The following is a 25,040-nucleotide window of genomic DNA, read 5'->3' on the forward strand; positions in this document are numbered from 1 at the left end:
CATAACTGAAAAATAGGGGGTACTTAAGCTCCATTAGGGCAGGTTTAAACGTACACTGGCACTTTAAGTCGTTAGCCTGACTCACACGTCAAATGACTGGCCTTTTGATGCTATTGACATTTGGAAGCTCTTTCATTGCCAACTACACTCAAAAATTCACAAGCTCTCCAGCTCTATATGTTGGCGAAAATATACGTTAATATTACAACACGTACGGCGCTGTTCGGTGTTTTTTTAATACGTGTCAATATTTGGACTTTGGCAAAGTTTTTTTAGTTTACTCTCCTTTTGGTTTAATAGCAATGACTGTGTCAGGATTGCTAATATTCAAATGGGCAATTACTTAAAAGCTAATTAGATTGCGCCTAGGTTTGGTTCGCATTAGACAAACCGTAGCATGATTCCGTATTACTTCCTGTTTGCCCTACTGCTACGTTTGAACAATACCTGAATTATATTGTGGTCTTATGTGTAGCAGAGTGGTACAGTGATGATTGTATCATGTGTAATAGAAACGAATGTAAGATTAACTAATGACGAATTTTAAAAGACGAAGTATGTTCAAACAATGGCTGACTTTGCTTTGTTTGTTTCAAAGCACCAAAGCCGGTAAGTTAAATATGCTACCACAAATAAATGCGGTGTGTTATTAAGAGTTTCAAATCAGTCATTTTTAAGCATGGTCGTTTAATCACCGAAAACAGTTATAAACTGCATGAACAATGAGATTTTGTTGTTAATTTGTGTTTCATGGTTGAAAAATATAAATAGATGCGATAACTTTTTATGTTTTTTAAAAACACGCAGTTTTACTCGGGCTATTTTCCTGCTATTTGATTAGATCTACGATTGGTAAATGTAGGCCTAATAGTAAAGGCGTCGCTGCACTAAAAATGCATTTAGCGAATATTGCTGTCAAGATAAATTTGTCAACAAAATTTTGACCAAGCTTTTTGGCAATAAAACAGACATATTCAGCTTTGTTTGACGACATGAAACCTGGGTCTTTAAAGTACAAGAATTGCCCGCTAATGTGCACGCTCTTATTCGTACATATAAACTTACGGTTAAAAAGATATCTTTTCAAAATTATACAAAAAACAAACAAATTACAACCCACTTCTTATAACTTACGATAAGCCCCACAGTAAGAAGGTAAAGACTGTGTGCGCAGCAGGTTTAATATGTAGCCTAACAGCCCATAAAGTTAAAATTAAAATGGATTTTATTGTGTGTGAAACTAACAAATACTGATGCTGTCATGCTGATCGGGTAGTTTGTGAATTTGAGCCTTCATTAGCCTACTAATGCAAACGAGAATATTCCCGGACTTGTTTAGATTTAGTGGGCCAGGGGCCGTTAAACCGCCCTACCTCACAACTACAGTGACTCATGAACATTTTAGTTGCTTAACTGCTGACAATTACTGCGCTTGGGTTGCGTTTCGGTGAAAAGACGAATGGAGTATAATGTTTTGAAACCGACTGGCATTGCAATAATTAGACTAACGCCTTGGCCGATCCCGCTGATGTATCAAACATTACCGCTGAAACTTGGCAAGTTTTGAAGGCAGCGGTGGAAAAAGTGTGCGCCCTGAAATGACGTTAGGGATTTGTCATAACTTTCGATGCGAAACATTTCTGGCAAGTGCGATATGAATTGGCCAAAACTTTGTTTGTTTGACCACGTGGCCAGTGCAAACCGTTTCACACAGCCCATGTTTTTAGCAGGTTTTACTTTTTTTTGCAGCGTGGTTGCAATTCGGGGATTATGAGTACTACATTGAAGAGAACGAGGGAAGTACAATTAACGACGCGATAAATGAATGTGGAATGAGGTCTGCCGTCCTTGCAACGGTAAAAACAACAGAAGTTCACAATTTTCTAAAAACGAATGCAACAGGATTGTCAGGTAAAAATTAAATGGTATTTTATATCTGTAGGTTTAAGGAGACGAACTGTCGTTGACATAACTCCGTTAAATCTGTTTTATTTCATAACGTTGTTGCAGAGGTGTTGTGATTTCAACAAACTTTAAATAAGCAACAGAAAAAATGAACGAGGCAATAATTTATTGCTGATCTCATAGATACAATATATTACGCAATGAAGCGAATCTGTAAAATTTGTGGGAAACTCGAACTTTTTCTGCAAATTTCTCCAGCGATTTAAATTTAGCTTACTGTGTTCCAAGCTGTATAACTTTCAGTTTGTAATCCACAGGTTTAGTTTCTAGATTTGTAGCTAGTTGTTTTTGTGTTGTTTGAATTCAACTGATTATTTTAGAACTCTGGCTTGGATTATTTGACGTTGGAGTTGACAGCGATATTTATGTTTGGTCGGGTGGATCCCGTCTACAAGAGGGAGAGGAAAAATGGAGTGATGGAATCCCAAATCAGACTCTTCTTCACTGCGTGCATACAGAATCCAACACATTTCTGTGGAAGAGTGATATGTGCTCGGAACAACGTGGATTTGTTTGCCAAAGAAAAATTTCTACCTGTGAGATTTAGTGAAGCTAGCAACCCATCATTACATACAGTAATGAGTAAACCTTGGTTAATCTGGACACATTTGGACCGACAAATTTGTCTGAATTAGGTGAAGATCCATATCAACCTATGTTGACAAGTTAATGCCTTACCACATTACAAATCATTTGTACCTCAAGTTTTGTCCAAATTAGGCGAAGAACCGGATTAACCGATGTCGATTATTTAAAGCTGTACCACATTACAAATCATTTGTACCTCAAGTTTGTCCGAATTAGGTGAAGATCCAGATTAACTGATGTCGATTAGTTAAAGCTGTACCACATTACAAATCATTTGTACCTCGAGTTTTATTCTAATTAGACAAAGGTCCGGGTTAACTGATAGACATTTTTAGTTCAAGTTTTATCTGACGTTTACTGTACTTGGTATTCATGATTGTGATGTCATGGTTGTCTCATGTTACAGCTGAGTGGGTGGAATTTCAAAACTATGAATATCTCATCAACTTTGCTCCTCCCTTGAATTACTCTGAAGCATTGGATCACTGCAGAGCTGATGGAGGAAGTCTTGCGACTCCAATGCATCAGAATGTTTGGGATTTTCTTCAGTCCCAGTTTCTGCCTTTAGCAGGTTTACACAGAAATTGTTTAAACATTCGCTCAAGTAACATGTCATTAAAGTGGGATTGACTTAATTTTATTTCAAAAATAAAACCTGTATTAGTAGTAGGCTATAAAAGTAGGCTACAAACAAATGACTAAAGCTCTATGATACCAGAAGTGTTTTTAAATACCAAAAATAGAGGTACAAAATATCAACACAATATTTAAATTAACTTGTTTTATCATGTAGAATTTTTTTTCAGCACAAGGGACAACATTTTTAATAAAACTTTTGTGTAACAAGTAATACTTTCTTAAAGTGTAAACTAAACCTGTGCCCATTTGCTGACTTGTTCTACTATACTACCAATCTCCATCTCTTAAAAATTGGTGAAGCATCTTATTTTTCAACAGAAGTAATTTACATGGGATTGAAAACCGATCTAGTTTGGGCTGATGGAAGAGTTGTGGAAGATCCTGGGTTGCTTCCTTTCAATTATTCACCAGTTCCTGATACTTGTTTTCATTATGATGATGAGTTTAATGTTGTGGGCGAAAGTTGTCGAGCTTCTCATGGTTTTGTTTGCCAGCGAACACAGCCAGGTAGTTGAACTTATGTGGTAGTAATGTCCAATGTAGCTGTACCTTAGCCAATTTTCTTAGGTTGTAACTACTAAGGCCATTAGTTGAATTTTAACATGCCTGCAAATGTCAGCCTTATGTGATACACAATTTTAAGACAGGAAGCCAGCATACAAACTGGGTTGCCATTTAGTCAATGCAATTATATGTTGCTTTTTTTACTCAGCTTTAAGCACAAGGACAGATGGTCCAAGGTTATGGTTTTGAATCTAAATGCCACATTTATAAATCGGCATACCTCACATGCTGTTGCAAAGATCCTTAACTGTTTAATATTACAATATTTCATGGCAATTAGGGACCAGGAAATATATTTTATTGCTAGTAATACAATTGACGGTACCATGTTTTTTATGGTTTATATATTTTGCAACAACTGTTAGTCACTGATTTCTTCAAACATACCATAAAGTTGTTTTAGGTAATTAGGTGCACAGAATAGAATTTATTACTAATACAATACAATTGGCATTCCCATACTTTATATCACCTGTTGATTTCAGATGTTTGGTATGAGTTCGAAGGAAACTCGTACTTATTTCGATTATGGAGAGGTTTCACACAAGCAGAGGCAAAATGTGAATGTGAAAAATACAAGGCTTCCCTCGTTTCCATTACTTCCCATGAAGAACACCATTTTGTGAGGAGTATGGCTGCACAGCTGAGCACAGGTAATAAACAATTTGACTTTTAATAGTTTAATTTTTTCTTGAACAAGTTGTGACTTTTATTCTTGTTTTACAAATGACCACTTTTGCCAGAATATTGGTTCTCAATCAGTAACATGGAAAGGAGAACGTAGAACTCTAAAGTTATTTTTCTTTGTTTACCAATTTCTGTCTTTTGGTTGGCTTTTTTTCATATCCCTGTGTATGTTAATTAACAAAATGCTGAGCTGGCACACTGTTTTACTATTTAATTCAATGCTGCATTTTGGGTTTAAATATGTCCGATCTTCGCTGAGAATAGTATATTCCTGGTTTGATTCATGATAAAAATGTTTTAAATCCAACTTTTCACAAAGAATTTCCTCATCTGTGGATTGGACTTGAAAACTTCGGACCAATTGACTCCGCCCAGTTCAAGTGGTCAGATTTTAGTGACTTGAGTGGCGACACCTGGTGGAATATTCAACAACCGAGCGAGGATGGACGCTGTGTTGTCGCGCACGGATTCTGCACGGAATGGAACGTTACTAGCTGCATCGAGCAAAGTGGATATGTCTGTGAAAGACCAATAGGTATTGAGGTTTGGGTAAAATCTTATGAGATAAAATTGTATTGAATTGTGTTGTATTATTTTTAAAACCGGGCATGAAAATGGTACATAACAGTACAGAAACACTGCAGTCTGCACTAGTGCCACAAAATCGGGAAACAAATACTGTTAAAAAATTTTAAAAAGAGATTTTGTGCAATGGCCCACAAGTAACATGTATAATGGAAATACTATTATATTGATGTTTCCTCTTTTTATGAAAACAAAACTATTTTGAAGGCTTTCTTTTATGTTGTGAAAATTTAAATGTTTATGTTTTTGTTGTTTGTCTTGATTTCATCTGTGGTTGTGTTTTAGATATCAACGACTGTTCAGATGATTCCTGTTTAAACCAAGGATTGTGTATTGATGAGATATTTGGTTTTTCATGCTTATGTACCCCAGGTTACACTGGAGATGATTGTTCCATTGGTGAGATTTGGAACATGGCAAACAATTATTGGCAATTATTTTGTTGAAGTGTAAATTTTGTTATGACTCCAACATAGATACATAAGACACCCACTATAAAAGTAACTGGCTAACAATAAAATTCTGATTGAAGACGTTTCAACAACACTATTATCATTAGTGAAGTGAGGCATGTCAAGCAAACCAGTTGAAACCATTTTGTGCTTGGTCATTGGCAATTTGATTTTTGCGTCAAATCACTATTACATTTTTGAAATTTTACAAATTAAAAAAAAGCCTGTGTGGTTATTTAGCAGTGGGATTTAATTTTAATGTTAACCGCTTGTTTTTTTTATTAACATATGCTTTATGTAACAGAGTTAACACCCAACGGAGTGGATTTTCTCTCAGATGAACTTGTGCTGAATTGTAGTTTGGACCAAGTAACTGCCAGGTTAGGCTGATCGAAATAGTTTTCATCAAATATTTGTAACAAGATTTTCACATTGTTAAAATACTTATTAATGCATGATTCACAACAAACAAGTTTTATTTTGTTATTCTTATCGTAAAAAAATGCATTTTGATAATGCCAAATCTTTTTAAATAAAAGTTTTAAGTTTCCTAATATAATAAGTTTGATAAAAACAAAATAACTGCAAGTTAGACTTTTTAGTACAAAACATGGAGTTGTGACAAAACCTTATTTGTTTTTAAGCCTTCATGGAGACTACATTAAGAGACAAAACTTTGGCGACATAGATGGATTAGTTTTGCTTGATTCTGAAGGTTCAGCTATCGACGGGTGTCAAGCTGATTTTGATGGGCAGCAAAATATTTATAATTTTGATTTTTCTTTGGAATTTGCCCAATGTTCAGCCTCCCAAGAGGTTAGTGTGAATGGCCTAAATGTTGATTACAGGTGAAGGGTTGAAATTTTACAATTTTATCACATGTTTATTTTCTTTTCTTGAGGTTGCTCTGCAGTGCACTGACTTTGTACTGAGAGCTCTGATTCTTTTTTATTTTTAGATTAGACTTTACATCCCCCTTAACTAAAAAAAACAAATATTTTCCCAGTAAAGAAATCAGTTGACGAATTTCGTGAAATATATGTATACATATTTTGCCTAACTGACATGTGTAGTTTATTCAAATAGAATCTGTGATTCAGTAAAGCTGAATTTCAAAAATCCTGCCAACTCACAATATTGTTTTACCAACAAAGCGCTAACTTTTACAACATCAGACATTCTGCAACTTTGTGGTTGAGGAATTTTAGTTTTAAACTTTTCTGTTGTAGGAGATCAGTCCGATGTATGTTGTGGTCGATTACATCGTTGCTCCACGGTTTAAATCGGATGCAAAGGTTGAGAAATGCAACAAGAAAATTCTTCGGTTTGATTGCACCTTCCATCGACCAAATATCACAGATACAATGTAGAGTAAACTTTTAATAAGTAGATTAAATAATGTTCCAGCACAACATATGTTGTAGTGTTGGAAAGTTTGGTTAAAGTTTTCTCTCAATTCCAAATCAATTGTAATATTTCAGATAATTAAAGTACATTAAATACACAAAAATTAAATTTTACTGATTGAATCTACCAATTAGTGGCAGACCAAGGTTACAAACGGTGTCAAATAATTTATTGTTTCTGTGTTTTAGTGTCAAATATTTTGCCGGAAAAACTTCAGGCCATCTTTCCTACTCCATTAGTCGTTATGAAAGTGAAATGTTTATGACGAAACAAACCACCTATGACATCACAATCGGTGAAAGGGTGTATATTGGTGTGACACTGAATCTGCACAACAACAATTTGTTGTTATTGCAAGTAAGAAACTAAAAAAAATATTGTTGGCAGGTTTAAACACATTATGGAATTGCGTTGAAACTTATAGGTTGTATTATTTTTATTTAAAATTTAATCTCCCTGCAAAAATAGTTGGTAGTTTATATCGAATTTATTAACTCCGTTTTTTTTTTTTTCTTTTTTTTTTCTTTTTTCCGCCGAAGTTTGTCCATGCACTTTTGGCATCAAATCGTTGATGGATTTGGATGAAACTTTCACAGATGGTAGATATGGTCATGTAGATGTGTCGTCTGTTTCGTTTGACTTGATAACCCCAGTATTTACCCCGCTAGACCCCAAAATGTAAAACGTTTTTGTATGTTCCTGCGCACCACAAACGAAAGATTTGTGTGGTGTAATGGTATAATAAAGGCACCAGCACACGTGGTACTTGTGTTTGTGCATTACTTGGTGGACGTTTTCACACATGCCCAGTCAGAGGGGCACTAACAGCCTGATGACGTCAGAAGCGTTGAGGAACGTTGCTATTAACACCTCTAGTGGTCAGAATTTTAAACATTGTTGGATTTGGATAAAATTTTACATGACTGTTAGATGGGTCATCGTGGTTGGTTGTTGTGTTAAACTCTGTAGTACCTATTATTTACTCCACTAGACCCCCTACAGTCAAGTGCAATTCACCATTAATAGCAGCTGATTTTTGTGTTCTGGCCTGTTTTGTCACTATTTAACACTTTTTTCTCAGATAGTCATAAAATAGAAAAACCTTTATAAATGTATGAATGGAATAAATTTAAATAGTTTGTACTTCATATAGCATATTTATTTATGCACAGCACCGATCACTGTGTTTGTCTTCACAATACCAAACTTTCTCATTGTTATCTATTGAAATGCATTATTTACAACTTTGCATGTGTGGGGACCCATGAGTTTCTGCTTGCGGAAACAACTAAGGTTCTAAAAGACAGTGGATGATATGGGACCCAATATAAAATAAGTGTCGGATGTAAATATATGTTAAAAAATAGGTCACAGTGTATGTGCAATGGTAATATGTGCTAAGCCACCCTTCTAGTTCTTAATTAGTGATCTGGCAAAAACAATGTTTCATACGAAAGTTAAGCAGAAATGAATAAATTTGGGCTAAATTACAGTTGCTTGAGACTTCGCATTATCACGTTATAACAAGCAATGAATTGATGTTTTATTGAAAGAAAAGACGATGTGATTCATGTATTTATTTTTAAATGAACACTGTTATGTGTGACGTAACAAGCATCTGACAATAAATGTTGTGTTTTGCAACTTTCCTTGTTCGGTTGCAGGTTTTTATACCACGAAGAGTTACCTTTTTGTCAAGAACGAAATACCGAAAAATGCCGCAGTAAATTTATTCAGTCAGATCGAAACGAAATAAATAATTTGCAGAGAACGAATAACGTTTTTTCCCGTTCCATTCGGGCGTGACACGCTTGCAAAATCCTTGTTTTGTGTTAAATTCAGTTCAGTGACAAGCCACATATATTTTGTGATCGTTGTTATTTTCATTGCAGGGTGTGAGTTGTTGGATTTCACCCGAAAAATATTACGTAGGAATGGATTCTTCGGATTTTTATTACATACTTGAGGACGGGTGAGACGGTTGAGTTTTTACGTCTGTTTCGAATTTGTGTGTTTGCAATTTATTATTCATTTTAAACAGCAAAACTTTTTTGCATAAAAACTAACAAAGTTTGTGCGAAGTTTTTTAATGGCAATACCAAGTTTGTCATTAAAACTTTTGTACTAAGTTTTAACTGTCCATGATCCAAACAAAAGTCATTGTTTCATTGCACTGGGAAGTAGTCGCGCCATTAAAATGTCGCATTAAGAATAGTGATGGGACGAGTACCCGGTACTCGGTATCAATGGTATCGAACGATTTCAGTGGAATCGATACTCGTACTCGGTATCGAAATATTTTGTCTCAGTTTTCGATACCAACGTTCGAGTACCGAAGGCCGATTTACACCATAAGAATACGGGAAACTTTATGCCAATAGTTGCTTCGGACAGCACAAAATTGGAAAAAAGTTCAGCCCGTTTACGTATATTTTTTTCACTGTCAGGTGGAGATTACAATTTTTCTGCATGTGTGTGTGTATGCCTGTACCCCGGCCATGGCAGATAAATTAGCCAGTGATACACAACTAAGTACAACACTGTACTTAAAGTACTCGGTACTCGGTACTCGGTATCGAAGGTATGAAAGGTATATACATGTGGTACTCGTACTCGGTATCAGTACTCGCTTCAAAACCTGGTATCGTCCCATCACTAATTAAGAAAATCCATATGGTAGTGGAAAACGCAAATAGCAACCCTAACAGACGGTTTAAGGTTTTTCTTATTATCAAAGTGTTATCAGAAGCGGGATTAAGACAGTAAAATTCAGTTCAGGCAAGTAGTACAAGATATAAATTTGAAACTCTTGTTTTCTGTGTTCTCAAAGATGTCCCGTTGACGACCCGGAACTCGGTACCGGAGCAAACCTGGTTTACGCGAGTCACGAATCAAAACACGTGACCTTCTCGTTTCTACCATTTCTATGGAGTCATTCAAGCATGACCCAACATACGTTGTGGGTTGCCTGTTCAGTTAGAGTCTGTATGTCTGAGGGAAATTCAAACTGCGAAAAGGTTGGAGCTTCATTTTCTTCCGTCACAAAATACATGAAAATTTAAAGTCCTGAAACAATAAGTACGAATAAAATCAACATCAATATTACATGAAAAAAATTTAGGCCTCTTTTTCTCCCGATTGTATATTTTTTGTCACAGCATCAGTCTGACTTTAATTCAAGTAAGATTGGTTAAATTAAAAATGCATTAATTTGTAATTGCAATTTAATAGTTTTAAAAGGACGGGTTTGTTGTTGCAGTGCAGGGTTGTTTGTTCGACAATTTAATTTGATTTTTTGATCTGTATATGTTTCTTTTGTGGTTCAGCATTTTTATTTTATTTTTCAGCATTGTGACCCCGGCAGAAAGCGAAGGTCGGTTCACGGAGAAAAACAAACTGGAAGAATTATCACCTTGGATCCCTTGATTGTTCGGGACCAGAACAACTGCCCAGTGGTAAAAAAAATGATACAGTGGCTGCTTAAATATATATCTGTAAATTTCACGAAAAGTTGTTTTCACTCTGGATGCTAAAACCAGAATGGAAAATCATTTCGTTTGTAAAGTTTCAAACGAAACAATAACAAACTAGACTACCTGTAATCAGTTGTTTACTCTTTCAAACACAGTTTTCGCTTCTCAGTAACTTGCGAACCACTTTTTAGAACAATCCTTGTTCCCATTCATGTTTTTCTGAAAGGAGCGGAAAATCAACTTGTAGTTGTCCACGAAACATGTATCTGACATCGGACAAAACCACGTGTGCAGGTAAAATTTCTCAAGAGTACTTTCTCCAAAAAAGGGAAAACTTTAAATTCAGATTAAAATCACTTCGCCGATTGGAAGAACATGTGCGTATTTTTTGTATTTTTCCTTGCTATCATTGACAAGGTATTTGTCGCTGTGAGATACATTGAAATGTTAAAACAGACAACGATAAATTTATGCATAAGCTATTGCTGCCAGGCATAACATCAAATGTATAGAGCTCTTCTGGCAAATGTATTTTATTCCGACGTTTCAACGTCCTATACAGGTCGCCTTCGTCAGGGTAAATTACACTGAACGCGCATAGTGCAGTGCACGATAAATAAAGGAAAAAAGAATTAAACGCAAGCATTTCACAACGATCTTTATGACTACATTATGGAGTGTTTGTTCCAGTTTATGTCGTCACACTTTAGTTATTATATTTTCTCACATTTCTCGCAGATATTGTAGGAAGCTGGTGGATGAGAGATTACATGTGGCCCGTCCAACTCTTCACTTGCATCACAACCATTATATTGTGGATCGGGTTCCTTGCTGCCTTGTTGCGCATTATTGGGAAGCGGATTCAAACTTCCTTCTAGCCATTCTCCTTACAAGTGATGTCACCACAAGACGGGTTCCCGACACGTTTTCGTGAAACTAACCATGAATATTTTTTTTCCGGACCTCCTTGTCACTAAAATGAAACTGAACGTGAGGGAACAGCCACGTAATGTATATCGATAAATTGATGCTTCGACAAAATATTAAAACTATAAAACCTGGATATTAAAACGTGGGAACGATGTAAAAACTTACTGTTGTGTAAATGTAAGATGTTTGTTTTTGGGGGCACAACTTGCCACCCTATAGCAAGACTGGTTGTGTTTTTAAATTCCCAAGTTAAACACCAACAAACTGTGTTTTACTTAATTTTAATTCTATTTTTTTAAATTTGTTTTACTTTTTTAATTTAAAATTTAATTCTTAAGTAAAACACCGCAACTGTAAAACATTCCGGTTAAAACGTTCCTTCGCTCAATCCAGACTATGTCGCCATTTAATAATTAATTGCGTCGAATATGAAACGTACTTTATTGTCTTGTATCTCATGTTGTTCGTTTTTGTGTTTTGATTGTTAAACGACAAATCGATGGCCCAAATATATACGGAAAGATATCAACAATCCAGAACGTTGAATAAAGCCACATAATGACATTATTGTTTACGTCACAGAAGTGCGATAATGACTCTAACAGCCTCAACAACATGAGAGGGTGCTCTTGCGCCCCTCCGTTGCTTAGCAACACGCCGAAATGTGAATGGTTGTTGGGTGTCGGAGTTTTAAACTGGGCCGAAGTTTCGACATAACTGAAAAAGTTGGTTTTATATTGCGAGGAATTATTTGCTGAGTTTTTTTGCGATATTATACCCAAGTATTCATTCGCGCAGTAAAACCCAGACTAGCTGACAATGAAAGGCGAAGTAGAGTGGCATACTTAATACGCAGTAACAGCAGTTGCTTGCTTAGGTCTTCATGCGATTAATTTTTGATGATGTTCATACGAGTTTCTGCCGCACCTGGTGACTTCAGTGTGCGAGGTTCGTTCAGATGCGACCAACCTTCCAGCGTTTGTTGCTTCGGTTTCAGATCTGACAGGTTTAGTCTGACTTAAAGTGCCCTTAAGATTTATAGGAGTTCTGTACAGTTTGAACACGGTTGAGAGATTGTAAAGCTTAGTGCAAAGTTGAACAATGTTGTGCAATATGTTGTAGGGCAGCTGAGTAATTCGTGATAGAACCGAGTTTTAAACTAGCATTGTTCGGTGAATCGCAACAAACTTATTTTTTTGTGATGTGTTTGAAACTCACTTCTGAGCAGTTGTTGACTGCACAAGGCTCGTTTAAAAACCCGCTTTAAAAGTGGGCTTGAGATTTATACATGCAGTGCGAACAGAGAAATATTTTTTACATTGTACGTTATTTTTAAGCTTTAGTAAGGAACCTTCGGCTTTCTGATGACTAATTAGCTTTTAACGTTAGAAAATTCGGACAGAAATGCGTCAACAATGCCGCCTTGTGACGTTATTTCTTTTGTTTGGGGTTATTCGGGGTCAGTTTGTCCATTTTGTTCAAAGCGACTACGGAAATTTGAATGAATCAGATTATGGATTTGTTACCTTGGCCGTTGAGAAGGTTGGAGAAACCGACGAACCTTTCAGTGTGATAATCGAGGTAAAGTTTTCGAGTATATTTGTTTTCATTTTTCTTCGCAAAGGGTTTCGTCAGATTTGAAGGGCGAAACCAAGGCTACTTATTTCTGAGTTTGCAACATTTACGTAACATAGCATATTGACATAAACACAACAACAATTAACAATAATCTTTGTCTTGATACATAAGCTGTTGCTGCCAGGCATAATATTAGCTTTATAGAGCATTACAAAACGTTGGTGCCAAAATATAATAGCCAGAAGAGCCCTATAAATTTGATATTTGCCCTGAGTTCTGTGAGCAGTTTTCCCACTAAAATACAATAATTCATTTATGATTTCTATTGAAAATTGAATTGTGATGTCAATGGCAACAATAATGGCGCGTAAAATTTTCGCCGAAATCGTTTGTTGTAATTTTCTGATGGAGTCGCGTTATATTTCGCCGTTATGTTGTAGGTGGATGGAGCAGATGATTTTTCAAGTAGTGCTTGGCCTCTATTCTTCCCCACAACATTGAATCACTCCGACACACGAGTTGTTGATGTGACGGTGTTCAACGATGATTTGCCGGAAAATGATGAAACTTTTGTGTGAGTTGAAACTTTTATAGAAGCGCTCAGCCGTTACAACAATACGCGTAATGTGTAATGTGGCCAGACATGGGGTCGAATACACGCGTCCTGTATTCGGATACTTACGAATACCGGCATGATTGTATTCGAATTCATGAATACTTTGGTAATTTTTGAGTGACAGCAATTCGAATGGTATTCGAATAAAACGAGTCAAGTATTTGTATTCATGAATTGTTGACCAAACTACAACGACAAGTAATTCGAATACTATTCGAATAAACCAAGGCATGTATTCGTATTCATGAATTCTACGCACTTTTTAAAGTTCGGCAATTCGAATTGTATTCGAATAATGCGAGTCAGGTATTCGTATTCACGAATTGTTTCGTAATGTTAAGGTGACAGCAATTCGAATTGTATTCGAATAAAGCGTGTCAAGTATTAGTATTCATGAATAGTTGACCAAAAAACAACAACGTGTAATTTGAATACTATTCGAATAAACCCCAAGCGTGTATTCGTATTCATCAATACTTCGTACTTTTTGAGATGAAGCAATCCGAATTGTATTTGAATTAATAGTTGTAGTTATTTGTATTCACAAATTGTTCAGTTGTTGTAAGAAGCAAACAATTCGAATGCACCGATTCGGATATTTGTAGTTGCGGAAAATAAAAGAAATAAAATGCCCCGAAACTTAAAAGGTTTTTGATCAAAAAGTAGCATGGGTTTATGAATTGCAAATTTGTTGGTAAAAATGTAAACCAACGAGCTTTTTTGCCACATTAGCTTGACTGATTTAAGTCTCCGTGATAAAAATTTCACCAAATTTACATGAAATGTTTGCTTCATGAACACGCTATAGCACCTGTCATGTGCTGAGAACAACCCAATGCAAACTTTGTAACACAATTCCATTCATGTAATGTCACAATTAAACTTCTATATGTCATTGTTTCGTAACATAAACAAAAACTTGTCAAATCAGGTCACATTCACTGCCAATTTGAATTGTATTCGAATCTATTTGGCAAAAATATGTAGCAAAATATTCTCGACTGTTTCTAGTCTGGAGGTAATCGACAATTCGAATTGTATTCGTAAAAATGTAGTCAGGTATTCGATTTTACGTATCTTACGTTGCCAAAGGCTGACAACAATTCGAATTGTATTCGTAAAAATGTAGTCATGTATTCGATTTTACGTATCTTACGTTGCCAAAGGCTGACAACAATTCGAATTGTATTCGTAAAAATGTAGTCATGTATTCGATTTTGCGAATTGTTATGTAGCCACAGGCTGACAACAATTCGAATGGTATTCGTACTAATGTAGTCATGTATTCGATTTTACGAATTGTTACCTTGCCAAAGGCCGACAACAATTCGAATTGTATTTGTAAAAAATCTCATGTATTCGAATTTGCAAATTCTTAGGTTGGCAAAAACATACAACAATTCGAATTGTATTCGAATAAATTTACTCAAGTTTTTGTATTCGTGAATTATTGGTTCAAAAGTTAACTTCAACTATTCGAATTGTATTCATGCACTATCGAACGAAATCCAAAATCATTCGAATACAGCACGAAGGTGGCAAAACCTGTATTCGAATGCATTCGAATACGAATGATGAATACGAATGGCCCCATGTCTGAATGTGGCTACTCTAGCCTATACTAAAAACGTTTTGTCGCCAGTTGCACATTACTACACTTACAGATTACATCTTTTGAAGTTGCACAGTTTGGTATGACTACAACAGTTAAATCTATTGCCCAAGCCAATAAAATTGAAACACAGTTGTAGTATTTATTGTTCATTTTTTATTTCAGTTTCACTCTGCGATCGACAAGTAGTTCAATTTCGGTCGATGAGCCATCAACAACTCGTGTGACAATTCCAGCCAACGATGATCCTAATGGAATTGTTGGTTTTGCTTCCGTAAGTACTGAACTAGGTGGAACTGGATTTTTGTTGAACTATTTTTGTAAAAGTTTGCAGAATGTGATCAACCTCAAACAAATCTTTGAATAAATTTTTGAGCCATGTATGAAACAAGTATGGGAATGTGTATTTGTGACCCATTTTATCAAGCTTTTTATATTTCAATTTACTGGAATATGCAAATCCCTATCATCAGAAAATAGTTTATGAGTTTCACAATTACTTACAATTTAAATGTGATTACTGAGAACCATTATAATGTGAGCATTTTCTGAAACTGACCGTTTATGAGCATTTAACCAATTTGTCTTTGAACTGGTGTGATGATAGACAAAAGATTCCTTGCTTTTAAAACACTTGAAGTTTTGCAAATATTTTGCCCACCAGAATGACAGGGCTTCTTCAGAGCAATGAAGTGAATTTGTACAAACACACAAGCAATACATAACATGTGACAACCTTTAATGTTCAGACTTCAACAATATATGTAGAGGAAGAAAGTGGAGAGAATCGCACGATCACAATTTCCCTGATACGACAACGAGGAACTTTCAACGATGTTTCAGTGACTTATGAAATAACTCAACTGACCTCTGGGGGTTCAGAGGTAATTATCTAGTTTCCAATATGCCTGTCAACTATGTGGTTTTGGTAAGACATAAATTCATCCCTGGAATCAGCCCTGTAATGTCAATGCTTGTGGTTCTGGATTTTAAGTCTGGGTTAACATGTTTTACTTTTTTTCATGTCTAAAATATAGCACACAAAGGCTTAGGACATGGTTTGTTTACAATGTGGTAACATAATAAACCTTAATTTAGTGAAAAACCAACCTTGATGATTCCATACTAACTCCAGCAGTTAAAATACAATGGAGTATCAAATGAGAAATGAAATTACCATGTTAATATTTTTCCCAAAGTTGCCTGTGGATGACGATTTGTTTCCTGCTGGTGGAGAAGTCATTTTTGACGATGGAGAGAACAAGAAAGATCTGATAATATTTGTCAAAGATGACAAGGTTGGGATAAAGATTTTATTCATGTTTATCTGCATTTAATAAAAATGTAAATTGTAAAACAGGTCCCAGAAAATGAAGAAGAATTTGTTCTGAGATTAGTGGAAGGCAACAATGGGTTGGAAGTGAATAAAACTTTAAACGAGGTGAACATTGTTGTCGGAGGAAATGACAGCCCAATAAGGTATAGAACTTCATTTAAGACATTTGACAGTGTTTTTTACTACTTACATTGCATTAAAACATTAGGCATTTTTTTATTTTACTGTTTCCTTCCTAAATGACAGAGTTAAGGTATTTTTTTCATGTTATGAACATTTTACTTCACAGATTTACAACACAGTGATTTGTCAAACCTATGAAAAATGTGCAAAACATAAACACTAAAAATTCTGTTTTAAAAGAATTTATGTTGAAATTTTACTTCAGCTATTAATTATTTAGTGTAGGAACGACAGATTTTCAACCAGCTGATCTGATGCTGTAACAAAATCCTGATGTTTAATTTAAACATTTCTGCAGATTTTCACAGAAGGTGTACAACGTCGATGAAACTTCAAGATTTGTTTCAATCAAAGTTTTTCGTGGAATGGATGAAGGAGGGCAGCAGAGAGTTGGTCCTGATGACAGTGTTGTAAGTTTGGTTGTTGTTGCTGGGTTTCTATTTGTAATGTTACCAGTTTAAAGCTTTTCAACTTATCCAGGTGTCTGGCTATTTAAATAAATGAACATGTTTTATTTGTCATGAGGTGATCACAGGCTCATGAACACCTTTCGCGGATGTATTTAAGTTTCCAGGAATGTGATGCATTACATTGGTTAATAAACAACTGATTCTGTTTGTATTGATGTTTTACATTTATTGTTGACAATTATTTTTTCCAGCTGACTGTGTAAAACAAGAAATTCAATAAAACACTTTCTAATCCTGCTTAAATATTTATAAACCCAGGTTTCTGTTGATTATGAAGTTGTGGGGAACACAGCGACACCCGGTGTTGACTATATTGTTCCTGGAACAAAGATTGTTAGGTTCGAGGAAGGAGGCCATGAATCAACACTACAAGTATGTAAATTGCATGACGCAATGTTGTTAGTCATACCAAATGGTCAATTCTAAGAAAATTATTTTGTATTAAAACTGTATTTGTCCTTCATTGAAAGTTCAACATATTTTCTACATATTTCCAACTAACATGTGACTTTTTTGTGTTTACTTCTTGTTACAAGCTTTTTGACACTGAATCTTATCATAATAACACCCAATGCTGCTACCTATTTGTGAATCTCATCAGATAAGAATCATATAAAAAAAATGTTTTTGTGCTCAATGATACAAAATACAGTGTCAATAGTTAATGTCATAAAAATCTGAAATGTGGGTCAATTGTAGCAACAGTAAATGCTATGTATGAAAAATTATTAAACATAGTACCTAAAATCTTTAAAAAAGGGAAGCCTTCCTTCTGGTTCGTTAATATAATTTTGAATAACACTTCAAGTCACTAACAATTAGTATGATCCATAACACCAATTGATTTTACTTGTATCGCTTTAACTTTGGATGTTTTTTCAAGTTCCCTGAATTATTTTTTCACACAGATTTTTCTTGTTGACGACGATGACCCAGAGTTGGCTGAAAACTTCACTGTCCGTCTCCTTGACAACACAATCCATGGCAACGCTATAGTTGCTCAGCCAATGACATGTACTGTTGTCATAGAAATGAATGACAAAGCAAATGGAGTCGTCGCGATCGATTTCAGCCAAGCAACATTTGATGCGAATGAAGACAAAAAAGCTTTTGTGTTTGATGCAGATGAAAATTCAAGGCATGTTGCCATCATACTTTTGGTTTGGGTTAAATACTAAGAAGTGCACAAGCATTCGTAAGTCATTCATGTTTATAAAACTATTGCCCGTGCAGCCTAACTTTTGAGTTTTTCAATGTGCCACCTCCTAAATCATGTTTCAGTCAATTTCCATTACTATACAATAGGCAAGTTGCCAGTAGAAAGCATACCTTTGGTTTTTTAGTCAGGAGTGAACAAGCATTAGCCATTCATGTTTATGAAACTAATACAGCCAACTTGCGTTGCTAACTTGCTGTGTTGTTATTCACCAAGCAAACTAAAACTCAATTCACTCAACTGAACTTATAAGTTTTTTTTGTGTAAAATAGGTTGAAAACCCGGAACCTTGTTTTAGTTTTTACCCACCTTGCAGTTGGGCAAGTAGTGAACAAACTTCATTGCAATAGGTTCCACGACATTGCGCTGATCAGACATGGTGGAATGTTTCAACGAATCTCTGTTGATTGGAAACTGACTTGCAACTCCACTGATGATGTCATCGATGACATCACACCAGTAGCTGGAACTGTTTATTTGGATGCGAACCAAACTACTTCGTCGATTGAATTTGAAGCAAAACAAGATGAAACACCGACAGAAGCTCTGTCCTGTTTGTTCAGGTGACAACAATTGCTTATTTGATTTAGTTCGTATTTTAATTTTTGTTTAAAACATAATTTTATGCAACATTTCTAAACTGCATTATTTGTTTTATTAGTAGTTGTGGTACGTTGCAACCATGTTATCATTAACTAGTTAAATTCTATCACTGATGATGGCATAAGCATTTGCTGAAACGTTTGAACAATAAAGCATGTCGCCTTTTTAAGTCTATTTGGGCCATTATATCCATCATTGTAGTTAAATTCTGTTCTTGTTCAATACTACAAATGTTGTCTTTTACACAACGGGCGTTACCATTCTGTGTGGGAAACACTTATAATAGACTATTACGTGAAATACTTCACCTTTTAAACAAAAATGTTGTTTTTAAATACTTGGGTTGTAGCTGCATTAACACTTTGAAACTTTTCAGTTTACTCCCATCCACTCTAAGCGGAGGAGCTGAACTTGACTCGCCCAGTGAAGCGATCGTGTTTCTTGCCGACACTTATGATGTCTATGGAGTTGTGGAAATTGACGAGGCAAGAAGTATGATTTCTGTGGACGAGAATCGAAATTCAAGGTGCAGAAAAAGTTGTGTCAGATTGAAATACGGTTATTAGGTTGAAAGCAGTGTTTCTCAAACTTTTTATTGTCGGGGCCAAATGGTAGATTTTAAGTGTGTAAGGATCCGCATAAAAACGAAACCTTAGAAAATCACTAAAGATTATTTCCTTGAAAGCTAAAATAGCAATCTTTGGTGGTTTTCTGAGGTTTAGTAGGAGCCGCAAAATAAGTAGTTGGGAGCCGCATGCGGCCCTGAGAGCCGCGTTTGAAAATCACTGGTTAAAACCAATGTTGACCAATTGTTTTTTATGATGTTTATGTTCCAGGAAACTGTCCATAGAAATCGTACGTGAAGGGGGAAGAGTCGGCGAAGTTGAAGTTTTCTACTCCTCATCCTACATACCTCGTGGAGAAAATGAAGCAATGCCGGGAATACTGGATGAGAGCAACGGGAGATTTGTCTTCGTGGAAGGGCAAGGTAAAAAATTTATTTATTTCATATAACGTGTAACTTTCACTTTAAATTTGAAATTATATAAAAATCATATCAAATTGTGACACTGAATGTATTGGTGACTTGAACAGTTTGTGATGAACTCTAAAAACGTCTTTGTGGAGTTATTTCTGGCCCGGTGAATATTTTAGCGCCATGTTGCTGCTCAGATTTGTTTCACCAAGCGAAATAAACTCAACTTAACAAAAACTATTTTTATTCAACAGAATCACATAGAATTGAAATCGAAATTAAAGAAGACGCATTTCTTGAACTTGATTCCCATTTCCTGTTTCAACTGAACAATGTTAAACTGGTGAGAACATATTTCCCAACAACAACAATCATGGTTATATTCATTAAGCCGCCAAGCGCAACCGCCTTGTGATCACAAGGTTGTGGGTTGTAATCCCATCTCGGTCGCTTGTGTTTGGGCACATCCCTATGTGTTATGATACTTTTAAATCTTTTTTCCTGAAATTCACTATGCTAAACCTGATAACTTTTCCAAGACGATAATTAACAATAATTTCTCAACGGCCTCAAGCTTGTGACATCACGCTCTAAAGCAACAAGCAAATTTAAAAATATTTTTAAAAGACTCGAGCTCGAGCTCTATTTTATGTCCATTAAATATGGAAAGGATTTCAAAATATGTACGTGTATATAGTCCTGGCCATCCAAAAACTGGGTAATAGAAATCTGAAGTCTATGCGCGAGTTTGAAAATTATCAATTCATTTCAACGATGTTGCATCTGAGTTTTTCGATGTTGCATCTGAGATTTTAATTTGTGTTTCCCTGAGCAAGAAACTTGAGCGGCATTGCTCCAACCCAGTGGTTTCCCGATGGGTTGAACGAAATTGAAAGTCACCAACTGCCCAAGTCGAAAAAATCCGATAAAACATGATACAACAGACTTGCGATAAAACAGGCAGCTCGATGGCGGACTTATTATAAGCATAACGCATTCAGGCGTTGCCCACCCACCGACGATAAAAATGAAACAAACAAACAATTATCACATTTTATTTACCCACAGGTCGATCGCAAGCCCCTCATTCCTCCAAAGACCCCAAGAATCTCGACACAAAACATCACATTGCAAATCACATCAAGTCTTGCCAACGGTGAAGTCGGATTTAAAGATGTTGAAGATATCCGTGTTGATGAACCACTGGATGGCGCTGGACCACTGACAGTCGTCATTAAGCTGCACAGAGAGGGTATGATCTTTATGTGAACTTTATTTTATTGTTTATGAAAATCATTGTTTATGAAGCTACGGAGACTTTTACTTGAATTTTTATAAGTTTTATCTGTTTGAAATTTGTTTTGACAACTTTGGAATAAGTGGGAAACATTCAGTATCAGTGTTTGTACTTGGAAGCAATATCTAGACCAGTGGTTCCCAACCTTTCGTTGACCGTGGCCCCCAAAAGTAACTTTTGAGCCTTGTGGCCCCCTTCAAGTAACCCTGTAGGACCTGTGGCCCCCTTAAAAATGTAAATGGCAATCTCGTGTTGGAATTCGGTTCTATTTCGGCTTTAAACAGGTAGAATCGCACAAACAAAAATCCGTTATCGTGAAAAACTGCAATACAGACAAATAGTATGTGAAATAGTCGATTAAATAAGGGTATAAAGTTAAAAAGAAAACGGCTTTTAGTGGGTGTTTCAGGTGAACCTACACCTGTGGCCCCCTGGAACACAGCTCGGGGCCCCCCTGGGGGGCCATGGGCCCTGGTTGGGAACCACTGATCTAGACGAATATAACGACCCAAATAGATGTAAAAAACGACATGCTTCATTGTTTAAACGTTTTGGCAAATGCTCATGCCATCATCTGTGACATGAGGGGCCACATCAGTTAAATTACTGTGTGTTTCAAACTTACCAGGTTTGTCTGGTGAAGCGAATGTGGAATTGTCGTACCGAAGTATCGGTGATCGGAAGTCGGAGGTTGGATCCGATTTCACTCCCGGCCCCGATAACATATTTATGGCTCCTGGTCAGAGTGAGGTTTCCATAGAAATCACAATCCTACCGGATGATTTGCCGGAATTGGAGGAAATTATCACCGTTAGACTTGATAGGTTTGTTACACAATGACTCTTAGTCTAAAAAATCTGAAAACCTTGACCAAAACAATATTAGACAAGTGTGAACAAGTCATGTTAAAAATAAAGGGTGGTTTGTGTGAAGACAGTAGTTTTTTAGAGAGGCTAAGTTTAATATATTCATACTGGGATCAACTCTAAAGCGTCGATGGAGACCAGGCATCACGGCATACATATCGATAAATCATTGTACGCCAAGCCTATTAAAGGCGCTGTACCGAATCAGCCGGTCTCCCAAGCATTCCTATATGGCAAGTCACAGGCTAGATTAACGTAGCCTGCGGTGGGATTCGAACCCACGACAGGAGCTCTTCCGGGACTCGCGTTTACCAACTGAGCTACACAGGCCATTTTCATTAGCTTGTTTTTGATTATTTCCCCATTTCCACAAACTAAACCATCTAAGTCTAATTGCGAAATGCACCACAACTTAATTAAAAGCAAAAAGCAACTGACTTCTTGCTTTCAACCCAGCGTTACTCCGAACAACCAGAAACTGAAGAGATCTTCGATTGAGAAACAAATTGTGATTGTTGAAAACGACAGCCCTGGAGGTGTTTTCCAATTTGACGAACAATTGGAAGATCTCTATGTTATTGAGGTGGGATGAGCTTATTACGAAGTAGTTCATCCTATAATCAAGAGTTCTAAACTTCGCTGTGAATTGTAAATGTATCAAAGGTTTTTTAACAGAAATTCGAATAATGTTGAACTGAACAAAATCGATTGTAAACTTTTTACCTTCGATCTAACCACTTGGTTTATGTAGGTTTTTGATATTTGTAAATGTGTGGGTAGAATTTGCAAAAGGTTGAAAGTTTTTAATCCGGATTTTGAATTTAAACTTTTGGTATGAAGTATGTCAAACGTTTTTACTCCAGAGTTTTTAACTCACTTTAACTTTTCATTGAAAGGAAAACGAGTCACAAAGTGTGATTGTGACGATACAAAGAGAGCGAGGCGATTTAGCAAACCGACATGTTCTGTGTGACGTCATACCTGATGGAGGTTCTCAGTTCTATGGAGTTCCACGCGAGTTGGTTTTCAGACCAGGTTGGTCTGTTGTTTACAATGTTGGGGTTTTATAGGTGTCATTTTTGTCATTTTTCTCAGTCGATGTTAACATATATTCACGAGGATAGAGCTATGATGTGCTGAAATGTCTCATAAAATTGTTATTATTCAATCGAACACGCATGGCTTTTCAGCTTGTTACTCCAGACAAAGAGTGCCGTTAGATCGCTATATTAGCCGATACGGACAATATCTTGGCACCAGCTGCCCTGTTGAGTACTTATAGGTCAAAACAGTGTGCACTGTCTGCAGCTTAGCCTATCATGTTTTGGCTACATAGATTTTATATTTATTGTGCTTTGATGCTTCATATTAATCATATTAATAACTATTTGCATATGATAAAAAATCTTGAATTTCGACTGACGCAATCAAACCTGTGTATTTTGCTGAAACATGTAACCTAACACACCTGCTAAATGTTTATGACGCAACGTTTGTCTTATTCAGGTAAAAGATCGGAAGCAATTTCTTTGATTCCAAAAGACGACGAAATTCCCGAACTTGACCTCAATTACACAATCGGTGAGTTCAAGTTCATCTCGAACATCCAACTAATTTGTCAGTAAATTTTTCGACACTTGTTGTGTAGTTTTGCGGGAATATGGGAATCCAGCCAGCGTTCTGGGTGAGCGCACATCCATCCACGTGACCATATTAGCCAATGACGAGCCTCACGGAGTGTTTGAATTTGCTGACGAAGGCGGGAAAATGCTGACTCGGCAAAGCATCGGTGGGTTTCAAACTTTGCATTGTGACGTGGTTGAAAGTGAAAGATGATTTTCTTTGAAGGTGAAAGCAAAGGTTCGACAAGCTTTGTTGCGTCATACTCAGTCAAACGAAACCGCGGCACGTATGGTCACGTGACTGTCGATTGGAAGCTGTTGCCAGGGGAAACCGATGACGTCACCCCGACAAGTGGAACGTTGGAGTTTGCTGATGGCCAATCGGAGGTAAGTTTGTTGAACTGTAGGTGACCACTGGATGTCGCAACACAATATTATGTGATGAACTTGATTCTTGGTGTTGCTTGGTAGGGATGAGCCGAGCCGAGCCAGAACCCGAGTACTCGGTACCGAGCATCGCTGTTTTTGATGCTCGGTGCTCGGCCGAGCAGTTGCACAAACTGACCCGAGCGTTAAATTTGCATATTCATGCCCTTTTAACATACAAACTAGTGTTTGAAAGGGGTGCCAAGAATAAAATGACTGTTCTGAAAATTGCGTTGGATAGAGGAAAAACGATATTATAAGGGCTTGTACAGCTTAATTTACCGCTGGTAGCGTAAGATCCTTGGAAAGCTACAAAACTGGCGTGAAATTGTAAATGTTGAAGACGTCACAATACACTTAACGTGAGGTGCCCAGTGTTCGACCAAATAGAACATTTACAGTTTTAGCACATCCCGATTACTTGACATTATAAACAACCTGTGTGTGTTTCAGGGAATTATAACTCTCCAGTCTTTGTCCGACGATATTCCGGAGCCAATGGAAGAATTCACAATTTTCCTCCACAACGCGACGATGGGAGCCGATGTAGGGTTGATCCGAAATGCTTCACTCATCATTAAGCCAAACGACAAAGCCATTTATTTCAAAGGTTGGTTTTCACCCATGGACCGGTTGGCAACGGTTTCTTAATCAGTTGTGAATGTTTTTTTCCTGTTCGATCCCATGGTTTCGGCTACAGTTGTATGTTAGTCATTTGTTCATACAACACAGCAGAAATTACTTCCACGAAGCCGGTGGTTCCCAACCTTTTTTGTCCTGTGCACCCTTTTAGTCGACATTCAAATCTAATTCCCCCCTACAAATTTGGGTTGGCTAAAAGATCGTGCAGCAACAACACATAGCACAGACAGCCAGTGAGAGACTAATATTGTGACGCAAATTACCCCCTAGTGGGGAATTCCCCCATGGTTGGGAACCACTGCCTTAA

General features: G+C 36.6%; 2 protein-coding genes and 1 long non-coding RNA gene across 5 annotated transcripts in view; 2 read left to right on the top strand and 1 right to left on the bottom strand.

Annotated features, from left to right (window-relative positions):
• LOC145215070 (uncharacterized) overlaps positions 1-11,857 on the top strand; it is a 31,880-nt gene extending 20,023 nt beyond the window's left edge. Inside the window, exons 1-17 of one of the 3 annotated variants that reach the window (XM_080083718.1) lie at positions 476-609; positions 1,750-1,911; positions 2,286-2,501; positions 2,960-3,124; positions 3,511-3,699; positions 4,242-4,409; positions 4,763-4,978; positions 5,314-5,427; positions 5,785-5,860; positions 6,125-6,296; positions 6,710-6,846; positions 7,076-7,244; positions 8,780-8,859; positions 9,718-9,904; positions 10,235-10,342; positions 10,552-10,654; positions 11,099-11,857. In XM_080083718.1, coding sequence (XP_079939844.1) covers positions 534-609; positions 1,750-1,911; positions 2,286-2,501; positions 2,960-3,124; positions 3,511-3,699; positions 4,242-4,409; positions 4,763-4,978; positions 5,314-5,427; positions 5,785-5,860; positions 6,125-6,296; positions 6,710-6,846; positions 7,076-7,244; positions 8,780-8,859; positions 9,718-9,904; positions 10,235-10,342; positions 10,552-10,654; positions 11,099-11,238 — 2,478 coding nt within the window. In that variant the 5' untranslated portion in view covers positions 476-533 and the 3' untranslated portion in view covers positions 11,239-11,857. Of the gene's footprint in view, positions 1-475; positions 610-1,749; positions 1,912-2,285; positions 2,502-2,959; positions 3,125-3,510; positions 3,700-4,241; positions 4,410-4,762; positions 4,979-5,313; positions 5,428-5,784; positions 5,861-6,124; positions 6,297-6,709; positions 6,847-7,075; positions 7,245-8,779; positions 8,860-9,717; positions 9,905-10,234; positions 10,343-10,551; positions 10,655-11,098 lie in introns of those variants that run through there. The other 2 variants (XM_080083716.1, XM_080083717.1) reach the window with 2 other exon arrangements.
• A 783-nt stretch (positions 11,858-12,640) lies between these two features.
• Positions 12,641-25,040, top strand: part of LOC145215598 (adhesion G-protein coupled receptor V1-like) — a 63,348-nt gene continuing 50,948 nt past the window's right edge. The window contains exons 1-21 of the mRNA XM_080084312.1: positions 12,641-12,871; positions 13,309-13,442; positions 15,262-15,370; positions 15,846-15,980; positions 16,296-16,394; positions 16,457-16,575; positions 16,914-17,025; positions 17,344-17,457; positions 17,994-18,223; positions 18,652-18,864; positions 19,281-19,430; positions 19,741-19,892; positions 20,135-20,223; positions 20,949-21,132; positions 21,806-22,001; positions 22,500-22,626; positions 22,940-23,078; positions 23,550-23,624; positions 23,692-23,832; positions 23,892-24,052; positions 24,545-24,701. Coding sequence (XP_079940438.1) covers positions 12,695-12,871; positions 13,309-13,442; positions 15,262-15,370; positions 15,846-15,980; positions 16,296-16,394; positions 16,457-16,575; positions 16,914-17,025; positions 17,344-17,457; positions 17,994-18,223; positions 18,652-18,864; positions 19,281-19,430; positions 19,741-19,892; positions 20,135-20,223; positions 20,949-21,132; positions 21,806-22,001; positions 22,500-22,626; positions 22,940-23,078; positions 23,550-23,624; positions 23,692-23,832; positions 23,892-24,052; positions 24,545-24,701 — 3,013 coding nt within the window. The 5' untranslated portion in view covers positions 12,641-12,694. The remainder of the gene's footprint in view (positions 12,872-13,308; positions 13,443-15,261; positions 15,371-15,845; positions 15,981-16,295; positions 16,395-16,456; positions 16,576-16,913; positions 17,026-17,343; positions 17,458-17,993; positions 18,224-18,651; positions 18,865-19,280; positions 19,431-19,740; positions 19,893-20,134; positions 20,224-20,948; positions 21,133-21,805; positions 22,002-22,499; positions 22,627-22,939; positions 23,079-23,549; positions 23,625-23,691; positions 23,833-23,891; positions 24,053-24,544; positions 24,702-25,040) is intronic.
• LOC145215612 (uncharacterized) lies at positions 15,230-19,343 on the bottom strand. The gene is made up of 2 exons (XR_013857330.1): positions 19,213-19,343; positions 15,230-18,852 (listed from the first exon to the last, which is right to left on the bottom strand). It is a non-coding gene; the product is annotated as an uncharacterized LOC145215612 (long non-coding RNA).

Source organism: Phallusia mammillata, chromosome 2 (genome assembly GCF_965637545.1).
Source record: "Phallusia mammillata chromosome 2, kaPhaMamm4.hap1.1, whole genome shotgun sequence".
In the NCBI taxonomy this organism is placed as follows: domain Eukaryota; kingdom Metazoa; phylum Chordata; class Ascidiacea; order Phlebobranchia; family Ascidiidae; genus Phallusia; species Phallusia mammillata.